The sequence below is a fragment of the Quercus suber genome, unplaced genomic scaffold (genome assembly GCF_002906115.3).
Source record: "Quercus suber isolate HL8 unplaced genomic scaffold, Cork oak 2.0 scaffold_412, whole genome shotgun sequence".
NCBI classification, from domain to species: Eukaryota; Viridiplantae; Streptophyta; class Magnoliopsida; order Fagales; family Fagaceae; genus Quercus; species Quercus suber.
In genome coordinates this window covers 291,238-310,537 of record NW_027069863.1, presented here as the reverse complement: position 1 = coordinate 310,537, position 19,300 = coordinate 291,238, and the positions used below count along the sequence as shown (strand labels likewise).

The 19,300-nt window shown below is 32.7% G+C and overlaps 2 protein-coding genes and 2 long non-coding RNA genes across 4 annotated transcripts in view; all 4 read left to right on the top strand.

Moving 5' to 3' along the window:
- Positions 1–261: 261 nt before the first annotated feature.
- The window catches only part of LOC112031948 (uncharacterized), a 33,839-nt gene continuing 14,800 nt past the window's right edge, over positions 262–19,300 (top strand). The window contains exon 1 of the long non-coding RNA XR_010624166.1: positions 262–317. This is a non-coding gene — a long non-coding RNA (uncharacterized LOC112031948). The remainder of the gene's footprint in view (positions 318–19,300) is intronic.
- On the top strand, positions 814–2,076 carry LOC111984740 (uncharacterized). The gene has a single exon (XM_024016360.1). The coding sequence runs from the start codon at positions 814–816 to the stop codon at positions 2,074–2,076; it is 1,263 nt and encodes a 420-aa protein (XP_023872128.1).
- LOC136062423 (uncharacterized) lies at positions 6,876–9,243 on the top strand. The gene is made up of 2 exons (XR_010624163.1): positions 6,876–7,281; positions 8,546–9,243. It is a non-coding gene; the product is annotated as an uncharacterized LOC136062423 (long non-coding RNA).
- LOC111984730 (uncharacterized) lies at positions 15,795–18,027 on the top strand. Its single transcript, XM_024016349.2, has 2 exons — positions 15,795–16,214; positions 16,349–18,027. Exon 2 carries the CDS (start codon positions 16,351–16,353, stop codon positions 18,004–18,006), a length of 1,656 nt encoding a protein of 551 aa, XP_023872117.2. The 5' UTR covers positions 15,795–16,214; positions 16,349–16,350; the 3' UTR covers positions 18,007–18,027.

Sequence of the window (19,300 nt, the reverse complement as noted above, 5' to 3'; positions counted from 1 at the left end):
ATCTATCTCTAAATAGGCAAAGAAAAATCCAAAATTGAACTAACTACTTTTCTAGTCAAAAGAATTAAAGAAGTGTGTATAGCTGTATAAGTATAGTCCTATTGTTGAACCTAAAAAGAAGGAAAAAAAGAAGCTACGAGTACCACTACTAGCCCTCCCAATCCACACACCAACCAAACCAAAAGGCAAGTTTCATCTCTCCCTACAAGAAGTGTTTGAACCTTTCAGGCCCTTTACTCTCCCACACCAAATCGGCTAGCAGCAGAGATTATTGAAGACTTTGCTGCCCATCTGACTCTCAGATAATCTATATCAAGGTATGAGTCCATCTCCAACCATTTTTCTCTACATTTGGGTAATCTATAAATTCCTTTTTTTTTCTTTTACCTAAACAAGTTGGATTTTTTTTTCTCTGTTCACGTTGTAAAGATCGAAAATCAACATGTTTGCAACAATGAGCATTCTTTGGTATTCAATGAAGACGAGAGAAGAGGAATTCTTTGTTGGGCATGCAGGGAACCAGTATTGGGTCCTAGTTACAGTTGCATAAAATGCAACAAGTTTCACCATCATAAATCGTGTGCAGAACTACCTCGTGAATTGCAACATCCTTTGCATCCAAAACATTCTCTCATTCTCTTTGCGGAATGGAAATGTGTTTGCGAGGAAGAGTATAGCAAATGCGAAGTCTGCAAAGAATTTCTTGAGGAATACACTTATGGCTGTTCCCATTGCAACTTTAACCTTCACAGCAAATGTGCTTCTTTACCGATCACCATAGAAACTGAAGTCCATGACCACCCATTAACACGCATGTGGAAGTCAATAAAGTTCACTTGTGACCTTTGTGGCAAAGAAGGCAATGTGCCCTTTCTTTGTGCACCGTCCAATTTCTGTATTCATCCAAGTTGTGCGTATTACGTACGCAATGTCGAAGTTATACGTCATGACCACATCCTCCACCTTACCATCTCTTCTCTTGAAGTCAATCAATCTGCTTCCCGATTTTGTCGCCTCTGTGTTCAGAAAGTGGACACAGATTATGGGTTTTATTATTGCTCAAGTTGTGATTTTGTTGCCCACCTTGACTGTGCTATGGACAAGGAAAATAGGGAGGACATAAATTTGTTGAAACTTACAGATGAGTCAAAAAATGATGATCTAGAGTTGGATGGATCTATAAACTCAAAAACTTACATGGTCAAAAAAATCAATGTAGGTAAGGATGGAATTGAAATTGCCACAGAAATCGAACACTTTAGTCATGAGCATGACTTAAAGCTTACAGATAAGGTTGAGAATAACAAAAAATGTGATGGTTGCTTACGAGTCATTCTCCCTCCATTTTACAGTTGTACCAAGTGCAACTTCTTTCTTCATAAATCTTGTATTGAATTACCTAGAAAAAAACGACACTCACTTCATCGACACCCACTCAACCTTCTCCCAAAGGCACCTTATAGGAGTAAGTTATTTAGGTGTGATGCTTGTTGCCAAGATTGCAATGGCTTCACCTACCATTGTGAGGAATGCGACTTTGATCTTGATGTTCAATGTAGTTTGATGTTGGACATCCTTATCCACAAAGGTCATGAGCATCATCTTTACCTCTCAAACACAAGATATGAACAGAACTGTAGTAGTTGTGACTTTGAAAGTTTCCTAGTATATCGCTGTATTACCTGTGAATTTGCATTAGACTTTAGATGTGCTACACTACCACTTACTGCTAGGTACAAACAACATGAGCATCCCTTCACTCTCAGTTATGTTGTTGAAGATGACTCTGGTGAATATTATTGTGATATATGTGAAGAGGAACGAGACCCAAATCATTGGTTCTACTACTGTGCAGATTGTAGTTATCCTGCTCATCCAAAATGTATTCTTGGAAACTACCCAAATTTTAAGTTTGGAAGTGCTTACTCATTTTATTGTCACCCACACCCCCTTACTTTCATTGAGAAAAATAAAGACCATCCTGCTTGTCACAAATGTGGCCATCCTTGTGAAGAATTTATCTACCAATGTGCCCCATGTAATTTCTACTTGCATAGACCTTGTTTATGGAAATGACAAATGTGATTTTTATACTAGACTTGGTCCTCATAATTTTTGGTGCGAGAAATTCATCAAATGACATTGCAATAGTTATTTTTAATGCACTTTCTTGGCATCATGATCTACATCAATATATATATATATATATATAAAAGCAAAGACCTTATGCGGGAATGCATAAGGTCATGCCATGTGGCGCTCTAATTTTGCTTTTAGTTTCTTTTACCTCTTTTTATTAATGGCATGTTTGGATGTTTAAAAAAGGAGGGGGAGTAGAGTAGAGGGAGGGAGAGTAATGCAATTACCTTGTTTGGAAGTTTTTTAAAGAATGAGGGGGAGGAGTTTGGAGGAGTTTGGAGGGGTTTAGAGTCCCTCTAGCCCCCCAATTTTAATTCCCCCAAATTGGAAAGATTTGGAAGGGAAGTAGAGTACATAAACTATTGACCAAGTAAATTACCTAATTTACTCTTATTATATTAACAAAATTACACAAGGGGAAGGGCTAATTACTCCCTTCCCCCTTACTAATTTTAAAAACATCCAAATAAGGTGGAAGTGAATCATTCTCCTCTACTCTCCTCCCCACTACTCCCCTCCCCTCTACTCTCCTCTACTCTCCTCCCTCTCTAAACTTCCAAACAAGCCATAAGTATTTTTTACTTTTACCCAAAATATCACATTAACTTATTTTTACTGTTACCTCATTAATTGACTAAGTTTACACCACAACTTTCTTTTTTCTTCATTTCTTTTACCATACCCACCATTTTAGTATTAAAAACAAAAGCACAAAAATAAATAAATAAGTAAGGTACTAACCCAATAACTAAGGGCTAATATAACTAATCCAATAAGGTTCTAAGGAGAGATAGAGAAACATAAAAATATTTTTGATTGTTAAATGAAATGCATTGTTCCACAATTACCAAAATAAAAAATTTGAGATTGACAAAGCATTTGTAAGAGAGAGAAAGAAAGGAATTTGAGGGGCCACCACCATTGTCATGCTGGCTAGCCTCCCACCACCACCATGCTAGCCGGCCTCCCACCACCATCAAGCCGGCGAAACCTCTATGGGTAATTTTTTTTTTGTTAATTCTTACCATGAACTCATTACTACCAAAATTCTATAACAATTATGCTATAATATATGTATAACATTCTTAAAACCATAAGTAGAATGTGATGTTTATAAGAATTGTAGCAAAAGTGCATTACTTGAACTATGCTAATCTTATTTAAATGGTTAAAAATTAACTCTTTTTATTGAGATCATAGTCCTAGAGACAAAAGTCCAAGGTTAAGTTCTTTTGTTTTTGTGATAAATTGCCAGTAGTGGAGCGTAATGCTCTAAGAGCCCATTTGGATTGAAAGGGGAAAAATGGGAAGTGGAGGAGATTAGAGTAGAGTTGACTAAAAATAAGCTAATTTTGGGTCAAATCTACTTTATTCACCCTCCCTCTCATTCAATCCAAATGGACCATAAAGTAAAGACCTCATACGGGAATGCATGAGGTCATGCCATGTGGCACTCTAATTTTGCATTTAACATTTTTTACCTTCTTTTATTAAGTTTTTTTTTTACTGTTACCCAAAATATCACATTAACTTATTTTTACTATTACCTCATTAATTGACTAAGCTTACACCACACATTCCTCTTTTCTTCATGTCTTTTAGGCTTTAGCATACCTGCCATTTTAGTATTAAAAACAAAAGTACCAAAAATAAAAATAAAATTAAGGACTAATATAACTAACCCAACAAGGTACTAGAGAGAGATAGAGAGACACAAAAATATTTTTGATTGTTAAATGGAACGCATTGTTTAACAATTACCAAAAAAAAAAAAAATTGAGATTAACAAAACATTTGTAAGAGAAAGAAAGAAAGGAATCTAAGGGGCCACCACCATCGTCATGCTGGCTGGCCTCCCACCACCATCAAGCCAGCGAAACCTCTACATGTTTTTTTTTTTTTTTTTGGTTAACTTTTACCATGAACTCATTACTACCAAAATTCTATAACAATTATGCTATAATATATGTATAACATTCTCAAAACCATCAGTAGGATATGATGTTTATAAGAACTATAGCAAAAGTGCATTACCTAAACTATGCTAACCTTATTTAAATGGTTAAAAATGAACTCTTTTTATTAAGATCACACTCCTAGAGACAAAAGTCCAGGGTTAAGTTCTTTCGTTTTTGTACAGATAAATTGTCAGTTGTGGAGCGTAATGCTCTAAGGGCCCGTTTGGATTGAGAGGGGAAGGAGAGAGAGTAGAGGAGAGTAGAGTAGGGTTGGCCAAAAATTAGCTAATTTTTGGTCAAATCCGTTCTACTCCCCTCAATTCAAACAGCCATAAAACATTGAAAGATAATCACAAGCAGCATATGCAATTAGTGCTTTCCTAAGTCCAACACATTCTAAAATAAGTGATTCCCCTATTTAACTTCAAGTGAGTTAGTGCTTTTTTTTGTTTTATTGTAGTCATTCATAATTTGCAGTGTTAAAGAAAAAAATTATGTTAATGGAAAAAAAAAAAAAAAACAAAGACCTCATGCAAGAGTGCATGAGGTCTTGCCATATGGTGTTCTAATTTTACATTTAACATTTTTTACCTCTTTTTATTAAGTATTTTTTTACTATTATCCAAAAGTTTACATTAACTTATATTTTATTGTTATCTTATTAATCTCCCATTGATTGCCTTAGCTTATACCACACATTTTCTCTCTTCTTCAATTCTTTTAGCATACCATCATTTTAGAATTAAAAACAAAAGAAAAATAATAATTAAGGACTAATACTAATAACTAACCATGTTCTCTAAAAAAAAAAAACTAACAATGTAAGGCACTAGGTAGAGATAGAGAAACACGAAAATATTGTGGATAGTTAAATGAAACACATTGTTTCACTATTACCAAAATAAAATACTTGAGTTTGACAAAGCATTTGTAAGAGAAATCTGAGGGGCCGCCACCTCTTTCATATTGGCCTCTCCTCACCATCAAGCCGTCAAAATCTCCACGGGTAATTTTTTTTACCATAGTTTTAAATCATTTATATGATACACGCATATACACTTGCTCACACTATCTATTAATGTCGCATTATTGATGAGTGGAAAGCAGCGAGAGAGTTGGACGTATTTTCATTTCATGGTATGCAATATGTGAACACAATACAGCTTAGTTGATTTTCATGGACTTACTACTCTTTTGTATTTATTTTTGGTTTCATGATTTAAAAAGAAAAATTAAACTTACACTGAGAAGGCTACAAATGTGCAGTGAAGTTACTAATCTAATTTTTAATATCTCAAAATGTATATGTTTCTTTACTCAAATTTAGATTATTTTTTCATTTAAATATATGTATAACATTCTCCAAAAATGTCTTACATAAAATATTACAAAATTATCCGTGCATCGCACGGGAAACTTACTAGTAGGACATAAATACACTGTCCAACTCATGGTTGTATGTGTCTGGTTGTACCTTGCCTTGTCCTCATATGTAGATAGTAAGATTTTTTTAGTTTTAAATGTTTTATGGTACAATATCTAGAATGGGAAGTTGGCACTCAATGTGGAACTTTGAGTTAGGGATATGATGAGGGCCGGCTTTAGACATTTTGGGGCCTTAGGTGAGAACTAAAAATGAGGTTTTTTTATACTTATATATTAATTAAATTAATGTTTATTTAATATTTTTATATTATAATATATTTCATTTAAAATCTTTTTTTTTTTTTTGCCTTTTGAAATGCAAATTGACTAATTAAATTTTTGTATTCAAGTTCTTCTAATATGCTCTCTAATTGTTTCATGGTTTCTAATTTTAGAACTAATATTTTTTCAATCTTGAGTTCCTTCATTACATAGTTGGTTATTACGTTTAGACTCAAACAACTTGCAACAAAAACAAAATACTTGGTCTGTATCTTTTGAATACACTAGCCATTTTCTATCATGCTTCTCCCCATTTGATAATATTCAAGTGTAATGAATAGTAGAAAAATGTCTAGTGTCATCACCTCTAGGAAAAATTATATCATTGTCTCTAATTGGACCTCTTTCCACTCTTAAATCTCTTAATTTTATGTCAATATTTTTCCAATTACCTGGATCATAAATATTTGAAGGAATATAATTCAACATGTCATTATTATTTTCATTTTCTTCTAGTTGAACATCATTATTGTGAACTTGTTCATTTGTGACATTTTCATCATTATTTTCATTTTCGTCTAAATTATTTTGAAGTTTATTATCAAGATTTGTTGTATTGCAAAATTGAACATAATTGTTATCTTGCAATTGTATCATTTCATTATCTTTTAACTCTTTTTGGTACATTTTTTGCTCATTTGTAATATTTTCATCTAAATTTTGTGTTATATTTTGTTTATTACTAATAATAAATTTATCCATTGATCATTTTTGAGAATCCATTAATTTTTCTTCTTTTTTTCTTTTTTCTTTTTTAAGTTTTTTTATATCCAAATGTATATTTTTTAGTAGACATTTTTAATCAAAACAATATATTTATAAAGACTAAAATAAAAAATAACTTTCAAGTGTAGAGCAAATAAAAAATAGAACCTAATTTATATAAAAAGTATTGTTGTAGTTTCACCGAACAATAACAAGTTTTTAACAATCTCATCCTGCATAAATAAAGACTTATTCAATATATTACCACTAACTAAAATATATATATAAAACACAAGATTAAAATTTAAAAAAAAAATTAACAACAAGCATAACAAAAATTTAAGCACAGCCATAACACAAGACTTCCACCTCCAAAAAAACACAAAACAAATCTTATCTAATATCTATAACCCAAAAAAAAAAAAAAAAAAAACACTTGGCCCAAACGACGGGAAACATCCAGGCAGGAGGCAGGCGGCGCAATCTTTTTATCTTAAGTCTTATATAGCAAATAAAATGAAGAGAAAGGCTGAAACTGAAGCCAAGCGCCCATTCCTCAAAAAAGTAAAAAAAGCCAAGCGTCCAAATAATGAAATAATACCTGATAGCAGAGAACTCAAAACCCAGAGCAAAGGCGAAGAGGCGGCAGAGCACTGAGCAGTTGAGAGAGGCGGAGAGCAGAGAAGGAATCAGAGAGGTGGAGAAAGGCAAGCTTGCTTGAGATGAGAGAGGCGGAAAGAAGAGAGAAAGAAGCAGAGCTGTAGAGGGAACGGTAAAACTAAAAATTTTAGGAATTTGAGTTGTGTTGATTTGTGATTGTTTAGTGGTTAATCTCTTGGACCGGATTTATAGTTTATTTGGTTGATTTTTGATTTATTTAGAGGATAATAATGTTATTTTTGGACACTAATTTTGTTTAGTATTAATGTTTAACCGAATTTACCAAAATTTTTATTTTTTTGGTTAAAAGGATGTTTCAGATTTTTGCGTATGATAAGTCAAGGGCTTAGTTTAGAGAATGTAAGTCAGACTTTCTTGCTTTGAACAATGTCATTGTTACATAGCACCTCTAAAATTTCAAGCCTCTGTTAATTATACTTTGAAGTTTTGTTCTATAATATCTGGTATTTATGCCCCCTGCTGATCATACTTTTAGAAATTTTTGTTCAATAACAAACGTTTGCAAGTGTTGCATCTATATTGTAAGTTACCAATAAATTAAAGAATTGTGGGATTGTTGTGTTCTATATCATTGCTTGCAGATTGTAAGAATTAGGTCTGAGTTATATGTTGAAAAAATATATTGGGACCTGAGTAGAGAGAGGCCTACATACAGTTCAGCTTTATATATAGATGGTAACTGTTTGATCTGAAAACCTAACTTATATTTAGCACTAGGAAACTCATTTGACTTCAATAGTTGCCACTATGGCTGCCAATGTCAGATGTCGGAACTGTATGAATTCATATCTTGAGCAGGAAAATTAAAGAAAAAATCCAAACCTTTCTGAAATTTTTTACCCCAGTTATGTTTTGGATTATAGGGTAGCAGTATTAAAGTATTGGGTTTTGTTTACTATTGGAGAATCAATTTTCAAATCACAACAGAAGGGAAATGTGATTTGATGATTGCCTTTTCCCCATAATAGGTACTATGTCACATTGCTTGAGAGTGAGAGCTGAGTTTCTAATATTTAATTAGATGATTTTTTTTCCTCTTACCTGATTATTGGGTTGTTTTTAAGATTGATATCATAGCGTAAGTCTATTTTGTAGTCTTGCTTGTGTGTGAAATGAAAACTTGAAGCATATGAGGAAACTTGAAATTTACTTGTGTTGGAAACGTTTGGGAATATATGCAACATCTAGGTAATGATTTTTTGTGTTATATCATGCTAAATTGATGTCCAAGACCCATAATATATATATATATATATTTGTTTGCATTTAATTTGATTTGAGGGGGATCCCATTAACTTCTTTCTCCCTGTCCTTGTGATACGTTTTTTATTGGTTTGCATTTTATTTGATTTCAGGGGGATCCCATTGATCCCATTGAGTTCTTTCCCCCTCCCCCAATTTGGTTGAAAGACTAGTTTGCAAAGTAAATTATTCAACACGGTGTCAGGATTTAACAGAAAATGAAGCTTATGTAAAGCTGGAAAAAGAGATTATTCAATCACTTGGAAAGTAGCTTAGATGCATGTTCATGGTATGTTTGTGGAGCAATAGTGGCATGAGGTGGTGATAATGTGGTCGTAGTGACTGTTACTATGAAGCACAACAGATGAATGAAAATTGGGAGTCTTGAAGACTTATATCAACAATGATATATATAAAATACATGCAATTGAAAGTTTGGAACTTCTTTAATCCTATGATGGAAGGTAGGGTCAGGGGTTCAAGATCCAGGGTGTGTGTGTGTGTGTATAAGTTACCAATCAACTAAAGAATTGTGGGATTATTATGTTCTATGTCATTGCTTGGGGATTGTAAGGTTTGGGTCTGAGTCATGTGGAAAAAATGTTTTGGTATCTGAGTAGAGAGAGCCCTACATTCAATTCGGCTTTATACATGGATGGCAATTGCTTGATTTGAAAACCTAATTAATAGTTAGCACTAGGAAATTCCTTTCACTTCAATGGGTTGTTAGTATGGCTGCCAATGTCAGAACTGTATGAATTCATTCCTTGAACAGGGAAATTTAAAGAAGAAATCCCATTCAAACGTTTCAGAGATTTTTTTGCCCCAGTTGTGTGTTAGATTATAGGGTAGCAGTATTAAATCATCTGAAATTGAAAGTTTAAAACTTCTTTAATCCTACGATGCACTCTTTTTTTAGATATATACTAAAGAATAAAATTCTAAAAGCTTTTCTTCGTGGTTGTAATGCCAAAACGGTAATACAGATGCGCTTTTGGTGGTGATTCAAATTGTTGTTCAGGTGTGTATTTAAGTAGTTGCTGAGGATGTAATAATACAGTCATAATTGTTATTCGTTGCTTTGTTATCATCTTTGGAATGCTCAGAAAAAAAAGTATGTGAAGAAATTGAAGTGGAGAGTAGTTTGATGCTTTAAAGCTTAATGTTGAGCTTAAGAGTTGCTGCTTTGTTCTATGCTGGTGGCAATTCTCATGAATCCACCAAGCACAAAGAGGCATCAATGCACTTGACAAGACCTGGTACATGTTGGAAGCAGAATAGGGATGGAGTGTTTATCTTGTCCTATAAGACACCTCAATGATGATACAATGATCAACTGAGTGGTTGTTTTCTTCTTCCCAGATTTATAGTGGGCCAAATTTTGCTCATTTTTCACACTAAGGGTCTATTTGGGATCTACTTATTTTGCTGAAACTGAATTTTTTTTGTTAAAAATACTGTAAATAAAAGTAAAAGTTATCTGAAATAGTACAGTTAGATTTATGAATAGTAAAAAAAATGCAGTGGGGCTCATAAATAGTAGCAAAAATAAACTGAATAGTAAAAGAAGCTAGCAAAAATAATTTTTGCTAGACACACACTAAGTTGTTGAAATCTCTAACATTTGCACTCTCTAACTATTTTTTCTAAGCATCTTTTCACACAAACATCCCACCTTTAGCAAGGTTAGAGACATAGTCAGATGTTGACTCTCTCCCTCTCTCACTCTTTTGTATATATCTGAATTCAGTTTGTTTGATGTATTGCTTGAGAAAACTCTTGAAGCCCGTTAGGGATGAAAGTTTTGATTTTATTGCGGCTTCTTGGTTGTTGAAAGATTTAGCAAATGAAGAATAAAAACCTTCAATTTGCAAGTTAGGTTGTCTTGTTATTTGACCTGCATGCTTATATTTGCACATTCCTTAATTTTGTGGGAATACTGTTCAAATAATTTTGTAGCTTAGCTATTAGTGGTAGCTCCAGTGGAATGATTTGGATAAAAAAGACATGGACCGTATGAAGCTTTGGTATAAAATAGGTAACATTTTGATTTGGCTTTGGTTTAAACCTAAGCTCTGGATTTGGTTAAAGACTTCTACACAAGTCTCAGTCTCTTCCCAAAATCCTCTTACTTTCATTTCCGTTTCAACTCCATTTTCCTTTTCTATATTTTTTGGTGTGTGTGTATGTCATTCTTTGAAGTAAAAATAACATGGAGTGAAGAAATCAAGGACAGCCTCATGACTGGATCTTGATTGTTACTACAATCCAGTTGTTTCAATACAAACTTGTGATATTCAACTCGCCAGTATCACTCACCTTAGCTTGACCATCATTCTGGTTTTTCAGGACCTTCTTATATTGTTACTTCTTTTTCTTTTTAATTTTTTCCCAATCGCTTGGGGGCACTATTTTTACCATTAAGGATATGTTTAAATTTTTTAGAAAATATATGTTTTAGAATTTTTTGGAATTGATGACAGTTCCCCTTTTGGTGCAGTTGTTTTATACCTTTTGTTTGTGTGACCACATAAATATCATTAGGGTAATGTCTTTGTATCATAGCAAATGCACTTTGTACCAGAACTATCTTTTTAACGATGTTCTGGGGCAATTTCCTTGTCTATGATATTAATGAAATTCTGATATATATTCTATACTTGAATTTCCCAGCCTATCGACCAATGGACTATTATTCACTAACCGTATTGGGACCAGGGTTGGGTACATAATACTATCACAATATATTCTCAGTAGACATGGTGCCATCACGATTGTTTAATGCTTTTGTCAAATTTCTGGTGCTTATGAAGTATGGTAGCAAGGTTATGATATTTTTTCAGTATAAAACATGATGATCTATGGGATTAGTATAACTAGCTGCGAACCCGCCCATTGCGCGTAATAATCATTTTTATGGTGGTTTTATTTTTATTTTTTCTTTTTACAATATAAACTAATTTAATAAAGAATAATGTATTTTATAATTATATTTTTATTTATTATAATAACAATTATAAATGTAATATAAGAAGAATCATAAATTATAAATATAAATCTTGTCGTACTAAAATGAAAACAATACGATTTTTTTATAGAAATTTGATAGGTAAGTTAACGAAAATATTTGTTTTTTAATAAACGTTATTTCTAACATTTTGTAAATCCTTAAAAAGAATATAAATTAAGAAATTATTCTTTTAGTTTTAAACAAATTTTCTCAAACTTTATTTTTTTTGCCTACAATCCAAAACACCAAAAAATGTAACTAAGAAAATTAATAAACTTAACAATGATTAATTGGACCAATTAGGAAAAACAATTTGTTGTTGATAATCTTTTATTTTTATTTTCTTTGCAAAAATAGTTATTTCATTCACCCAGAAAATATTATCCAATAAACAATTATTAGCAAAATCTAAGAATTAAATTTTTATATATACATTGTTATAAAATAATAATAACAATTAAAGTAAAATTGCAAAAGCTGAAATTTGTCACCCATTTGATTATTTTTGTTTAGCTAACCTTTGCTTTTTTTTTTTTTTTTTTTTTTATAAAATAAATGGCATTATAGATTACTTCTAATACAATTATTAAAAGTACTTTGTCCACCATAAAAGATTAAAAAATAAACAAAAATTAGTAAAATATCATAGTTTAACGTTTAAATTGAGCATTATAAAAAATCATGATGTGTAATAGAATAAATATCAAATTATAATAAATATTAAATTATTCAAATCATGCTATGTAATAGAATAATATTTAATTTTTATATGTTATATTTAATTTTTTATAACGCAATAGGATAAAATTTAACAATCAAAGAGAATAAAGAAAAAAACAATTTTAAAAACAAAATTAAATTGCATTAGCCTAGAGTAGAGTTTTAAAGAATATAAAAATTATCAACTTAAAGTAGAAATACAAGAAAAATAAAAAATTCACCAAAAAATTGAGAGAGAGAGAGAGAGAGAGAGAGAGAGAGAGAACATTTTTATGAGAGAAAACTATGCATAGAATGAAAGAAATAGTGACAAATTTATAGTAAAGAGTGTGAATAAAACAAACAAAAATAAAGGAAGACGAAATGATAGAGGAAGAATGATATTAAAGTAGATGATAGTAGAGAGATGAAAAAGTAAGGGAGGGAGAAAGGTTAGAGAAGTGTAAATATTAAAAAAATAAATGTTAATAACAATTATAGAAAAATTGAAAAGAAAAAAGATAATGACGTAGATGTTAATGTGGCTTAATTGAAGCGTAGTAACAATAAATGCTACGCTTCAGTTTTTAGATATATATAGAATATAGATGTCTTATAAAATACACTCTCTCCACTATTGGAGAAATTATATTATTGTAACTATTCTTATAGTGGACTATGTCACTTATTTCATTATTTCACTAAGACTCTTACATTTTTTAAAATTGTCGAGTCAGTTTGTTATAAAAAAGATAAAAATAAATTAACAAACTTGTTAAACTGACTCGGCAGAAACTTTTACTCACAAAAAAAAAAAAAAAAAAAAAAAAAGACTCAGCAGAAACTACTGGGCTTTCTCAACCCCAAAAAACAGAAAGAAATAAAGAAACAAGGCTTTTGTCCTTTCAATTTTTGATACGAGCAAAGCAAATGGTTAGACAATTTGGGCAATTTGGTAGGGTATTTTAAACACCCATTTTTAGTTTTTAAATAACATTACACATATTTTCACATACTTTTTTACTTACACGTATTTCAAAAAATTACAAACAACATTATTTAAACTCCTCTACCAAACGGGTCCTTGACATTTCCATTCTCTTTCTACATAAGTCTTTTTTTTTTTGATGGAATCTACAGAAGTCTTCATTATATGGTAAATGCCCCAATTCTTAAAGTTTATACCTAGTCCATTTTTTTATAAAAATATATTTATTATTATTATTATTATTAATGCGTGGCGTGACCGCCGTTTTGAAGAGCTCATTGGCCGATAGATTTAACAATTCTCATTTTTGTTTATTATGTACACTTGGCCAATCGGTCAAAATATAAAATTGTCCGTATAATATATATATACATATATATTTTTTTTCCCTGTGGGTATAAATATATATAATATATGAGGAACAAGTCTTGAGCAATGCACATGCACATGTGCCGTCTAGGAATTCTTAATAGAGGTTAAAATTACAGGGTCAAAGTCATCTTGCCCTATGTGAACTGCTTAGAGTGTATGTGGTCATGTGTCTAATGAAATTCCAAATCAAAGAGCTATAAGATACTGTTCTTGCGTCTTGGACTTTGTCTTCGGGGCATTTCTTCAACACATAATGCCTTCTCGCAACGTGCATTAGCATTTATCTGGTGAGTGTATATCTATATTGGAGAAAGTAAATAAAATGGGATGTGACAGAAGTCTTCATTATATGGTAAATGCCCCAATTCTTAAAGTTTATACCTAGTCAATTTTTTTATAAAAATATATTTATTATTATTATTAGGTAAAAATGCAAAATTGACCTTCTAACTTTCAGCTTTTGTCATTTCAGTCCTTCAATTTTCAATTTTGTTATTTCAGTCTTTTAAGTTTCAATTTTTGTTAATGCAGTCTTCTATTAGAACTCAGTTATCTTTTTCCGTTAAGCGACCCTCTAACTTTCAACTCTTTTTTTAATAATAATTTTCATAATTAAAAGAAAATTAAAAAAAGCTGTTAAAAAAAAAAAAAAAAAAAAGAAGAAGTGGGGAACAACGTCGTTCCTCTCACCTGAGAAATCAAAACCTTGAACATGTCGGAGAAGTCCAATTCATGAACTTGAATCTGAGTCCCAAATGAAACGTAGCCAACAAGGGCGTTCTCTGGCAACAAGCCAATGGCACGCCGCACGCCTCAAAGTCGATTTGACATAGCCTATCTCCTCCTCGATCATGCAAGTATCGAGCACAAAAACGAAAACCAGGGAGAGTGTATTGATCAGTGGTGTGTTGAGCATAGACTTCGCCGGGGAGATTGGTATCGGAGATCATGGAATAGTGAGGAGGGAAATGGTTGCGCTGGTAACAGAAGGGGCAGATCCAGATACTGGCGGCGAAGACAATGCAAGCGTAAGGCCGTAAGGGTTGAGAACAGAAGCGCAGGTTTTGCAGCGAAGTGGAGTGGGATTACACACTTGCTCGCTTCAACCTTTGTTCATGGCCACACCACACAAAAACAAAAGTTAAGGCAAATTTTGCTTCAAGCAACCAGTCTCTTTTAGAAAGAATTGAAAACACAACCAAATGCTGGCACATAATAGACATTGTTAGTTTCAACAGTGAACACTAACAGCCGCAAGAGGAAAATTGCCCACCAAAATCCTAAACGAAATGAAAATTTTCAATACTCTTTTTTTTTTTTTTAAAATGTTAAACAAATCATTATAAAAAACAAAATGAAACCCAGTTCCAGAAATTCAAAGACAGAAAATGGGATCACATTAAAAATAAAAATAATAATAAAAATAAAAAATAAAAAAACTCACCTTGCGTTACGTGTTGCAGGTAAGACCAGAATTAAGGGTGGTATTGGGCTTTGTAAGCGAAGTTGGTATCTTTGTGAGTAATTTTTGTGGGAGAGTGCGTTGGGTTTAAGGGTTTGAGAGAGAGATTCAAAGTAGAAAGAAAATTAAAGGTGATCAAGCCAAGAGTCTTGAGAGTCAGTAGTTCCTAGTACGAGAATAAAAGAAGCCAAACAAATAAACCCAGAAGACAGGAACTGGAAGTGGTTAAAACTCATCCAACTCCGTTGATTCCCTCTGGATTTGCGTTCACCATTTCCGACTTTGTTTTCTGACATGTTTTTTTCTTTTTCTTTTTTTTTTTACAGCTTTTTTTTTAGTTTTCTTTTAACTATGAAATTATTATAAAAAAAATGTTAAAACGGTGTAGTTTTGATCGCTTAACGAAAAAAGATAACTGAGTTCTAACGGAAGACTACATTGACAAAAATTAAAACTTAAAGGACTGAAATGATAAAGCTGAAAGTTAGAGGACTAAAATGACAAAAGCTAAAAAGTTAAAGAGTCAGTTTTGCATTTTTGCCTTATTATTATTATTATTATTATTTTTAATGCGTGGCGTGACCGCGGTTTTGAAGAGCTCATTGGCCGATGGATTTAACAATTCTCATTTTTGTTTATTATGTACACTTGGCCAATCAGTCAAAATATAAAATTGTCCGTATAATATATATATATATATTATTTTTTTTCCTGTGGGTATAAATATATATAATATATGAGAAACAAGTCTTGAGCAATGCACATGCACATGTGCCGTCTAGGAATTCTTAATAGAGGTTAAAATTACAGGGTCAAAGTCATCTTGCCCTATGGGAACTGCTTAGAGTGTATGTGGTCATGTGTCTAATGAAATTCCAAATCAAAGAGCTATAAGATACTGTTCTTGCGTCTTGGACTTTGTCTTCTGGGCATTTCTTTAACACATAATGCCTTCTCGCAACGTGCATTAGCATTTATCTGGTGAGTGTATATATATATATTGGAGAAAGTAAATAAAATGGGATGTGAAAAAAAAAAAATAAAATAAAAAGAGTTTCTTCTCACTCTCTCGAAGGAGAGTTTTTCTTTTTGTTGTTCGTGTGTTCTTACTTTGAAACAAAAATAAGGAAGTGAAAAAGGCTAGTTAAAGCTTCTTGGTTGGATATGGAATTTACCAAATCGGGTAGCAGCGGAGATTATTGAAGACTTTTGTGAGCAGAGTTTGGCTTGTGCTGCCGTAATCTATAAAGGGTATGTCTCCTTCTCCAATTATTTTACCTCTTTGATCTATATTTGGATTTGGATTTAGGGTGCAATCTAGCGTCCTATAAATTCCTCTTTTTCTAAACAAATTGGGTTTTTTATCTTATATGTTCATGTGATAGAGATGGAAATTCAACATTTTTGCCATGATGAGCATCCGTTGGTCTTCAATGAAGAGGAGAGAGGAGGACCTCGTTGTTGGGCGTGCAACGAACCAATATTGGGTCCTAGCTATAGTTGTATAAAATGTGAAAGATACTACCATCATAAATCATGTGCCGAACTACCCCGTGAGTTGCAACATCCCTTGCACCCAAAACACCCTCTTATTCTCTTTAATGAAATGAATTTTTTTAAGGACAAAAAATATAGCAAATGCGAAGTTTGCAAACAATACCGTGGGCAATACACTTATGGTTGTTCTCTTTGTAACTTTAACCTTCACAACAAATGTGCTTCTTTACCGCTCACCATAGAATCTGAAGTCCATGAGCACCCATTAACTCGCATTTGGAGGTCGATGAAGTTCACTTGCGACCTTTGTGGCAAAGAAGGTAATGTGCCCTATCTTTGTGTCCCATGCAATTTTTGTATTCATAAAAGTTGCACTTCTTACCCACGTAGTGTAAAAGCTATACGTCACGACCACCTCCTCCATCTCACTTATTCTTCTCTTGAAGTCCATCAATCTGTTTCCCAATTTTGTCAACTTTGTGTCCAAAAAGTAGACACAGACTATGGGTTTTACTATTGCTTGAGTTGCGATTTTGTTGTCCATCTTGATTGTGCTATGGACAAGGAAAATAGGGAGGACATAAATTTGATGAAACTTAAAGATGGAGAGTATAGTGAGTTGGAAAATGAAGATTTAGAGCTCGATGAATCTAATGACTCAGCAACTTACATAGTCAAAAAAATCATTGTAAGTGGGGACGGAATTGAAATTGCCAAAGAAATCAAACACTTCAGTCATGAGCATGACTTAAAACTTATTGATGAGGTTGAGAATAACAAAAAATGTGATGGGTGTTTACGAGCCATTCTCCCTCCATTTTATAGTTGTGTCAAGTGCAGTTTCTTTCTTCATAAATCTTGTATTGAATTACCTAGAAAAAAGCGACACCCTCTTCATCGACACTCACTCACTCTCTTCCCAAAGGCACCTTGTAGGTCTATGTTGTTTTGGTGTGATGCTTGTGGCCAGCTTTGCAATGGCTTCACCTACAAGTGCAATAAGTGCGATTTTGATCTCGATGTTCAATGTAGTTTGATCTTGGATATTCTTACCCATAAAGGTCACGAGCATTGTCTTCGCCTCTCTAGCACAAGATATAGTCAAAAATGCGATAGTTGTAACTTTGAAAGGTCCCAAGGATTCCGTTGTATCACTTGTGAATTTGTACTAGACTTTAAATGCGCTACACTACCACTTACTGCAAGGTATAAACAACATGAGCATCCCTTCATTCTTAGTTATGCTGCTGAAGATGACTCTGGTGAATATTATTGTGATATATGTGAAGAAGAAAGAGACCCAAAACAATGGTTTTACTACTGTGCATATTGCAATTATCCTGCTCATCCGGAATGTATTCTTGGGAAATATCCAAATTTTAAATTCGGAGTTTCTTACACATTTGACTGTCACCCACACCCTCTTACTATGATTCATAAAACTAAAGACCACCATGCATGTCACAAATGTGACGGTCCTTGTGATGAAGAGTTTTTCTACCAATGTGTATCATGTAATTTCAATGTGCACACGTATTGTTTATAGAAAAGACAAATTTGGCTTTAATTTTTATTTTATACTAGACTTAGTTCACGTAATTTCTAGTGTGAAAAATTCGTCAAATGACAATGCAATAGTTATTTTCAATGATAATATGATTTTTTTTTTTTGAATGAAAAGGTAGAGATAATATGAATTTTCAGTTTTTAATGTTTTATGGTACAATATTTAGAACGGGAAGTTCTCCCTCAATGTGGAACATTGATTCGGGATGATGAACAATAGTGGAAATATATCTTGTTATTTGTAGCCTTGTAGGACTATATCTCTCTCTTTTTTGTTTCTATGCAATTTAGACTGCATTCATTTTTCTTAAGCTCATATTAAGTTGTCCATCTCTTTTTTTTGCATTAGATGGGAGCCTAATATTTTGATTAACAAGTGCCTTTCCTCTTATCGTAGATGGTGAGGTTCTTCTCATCAAAAAAAAAAAAAAGATGGTGAGGTTCTTTTATTTTCTTTTCTCAACATAGATTTTATACATCATCACAGTAAATATATTAGCCTGGTATCTTAATTTGAAGACACACTATGTACTTTGTAAATGTTGAGGTTAGAAACATGGTGACTTTGGGTGAAATAATTGTTATTTTCATTGATTTATTGGGGGAAAAAAAAAGGAATTCAAATGCAAAAAAAAGAAAAAAAAAGAAAAAAAAAAAGAAAAAGAAAAAAGTACCCAACTAAAGTTGTGTCTTTCTTGTTATAATCTGTTGGGCCTTTAGTATCATACGAAGCAGAGCCCTCCCGCTGATTTGGGTTAGTACAAAGACAAACCAGCCCATGCCCAAATGACAAAAAGACCACTCATTAGTCCTCTCCCCTTGCAAAACCCTAATCTTCGGTTCACTTAACCCTATCTATATAAATACCTCTAAACTCTCACAAAGAGAACACCCACTGCGTACTGCATATGTTAGTATCCCAATCATGTTTCTTATCCAGAAAAAAAAAACATGTGCTACAATCTATATATATATTTTTTTCATTCTGTAGTTTTATCATTTCGTTGTGTGTGTGTGTGTGTGTGTTTTTCTTGTTTTGAAGCAAAAATAAGGAAGTGAAATACGCAAGGTACAGCTTCTTGGTTGGATCTAATACCACGATCCAATCAATTTCTTTTTACAGACCTTGCAATATTGATCTTAGCCAGTATCACTCGCCTGAACTTGACCCTCTATCTGATTGTTCAGACCCTTTTATTACTGCCACATTTTTTCTTAATAGAGATTTTCATTTTTGTGAAAAGCCTGATTTTGAGTAATGTATTTGTAATGTG

Bases quoted from the DNA above. Each gene is read 5' to 3' on its own strand.
- LOC111984740 (XM_024016360.1), top strand. From the start codon at position 814: ATGTGGAAGTCAATAAAGTTCACTTGTGACCTTTGTGGCAAAGAAGGC.
- LOC111984730 (XM_024016349.2), top strand. From the start codon at position 16,351: ATGGAAATTCAACATTTTTGCCATGATGAGCATCCGTTGGTCTTCAAT.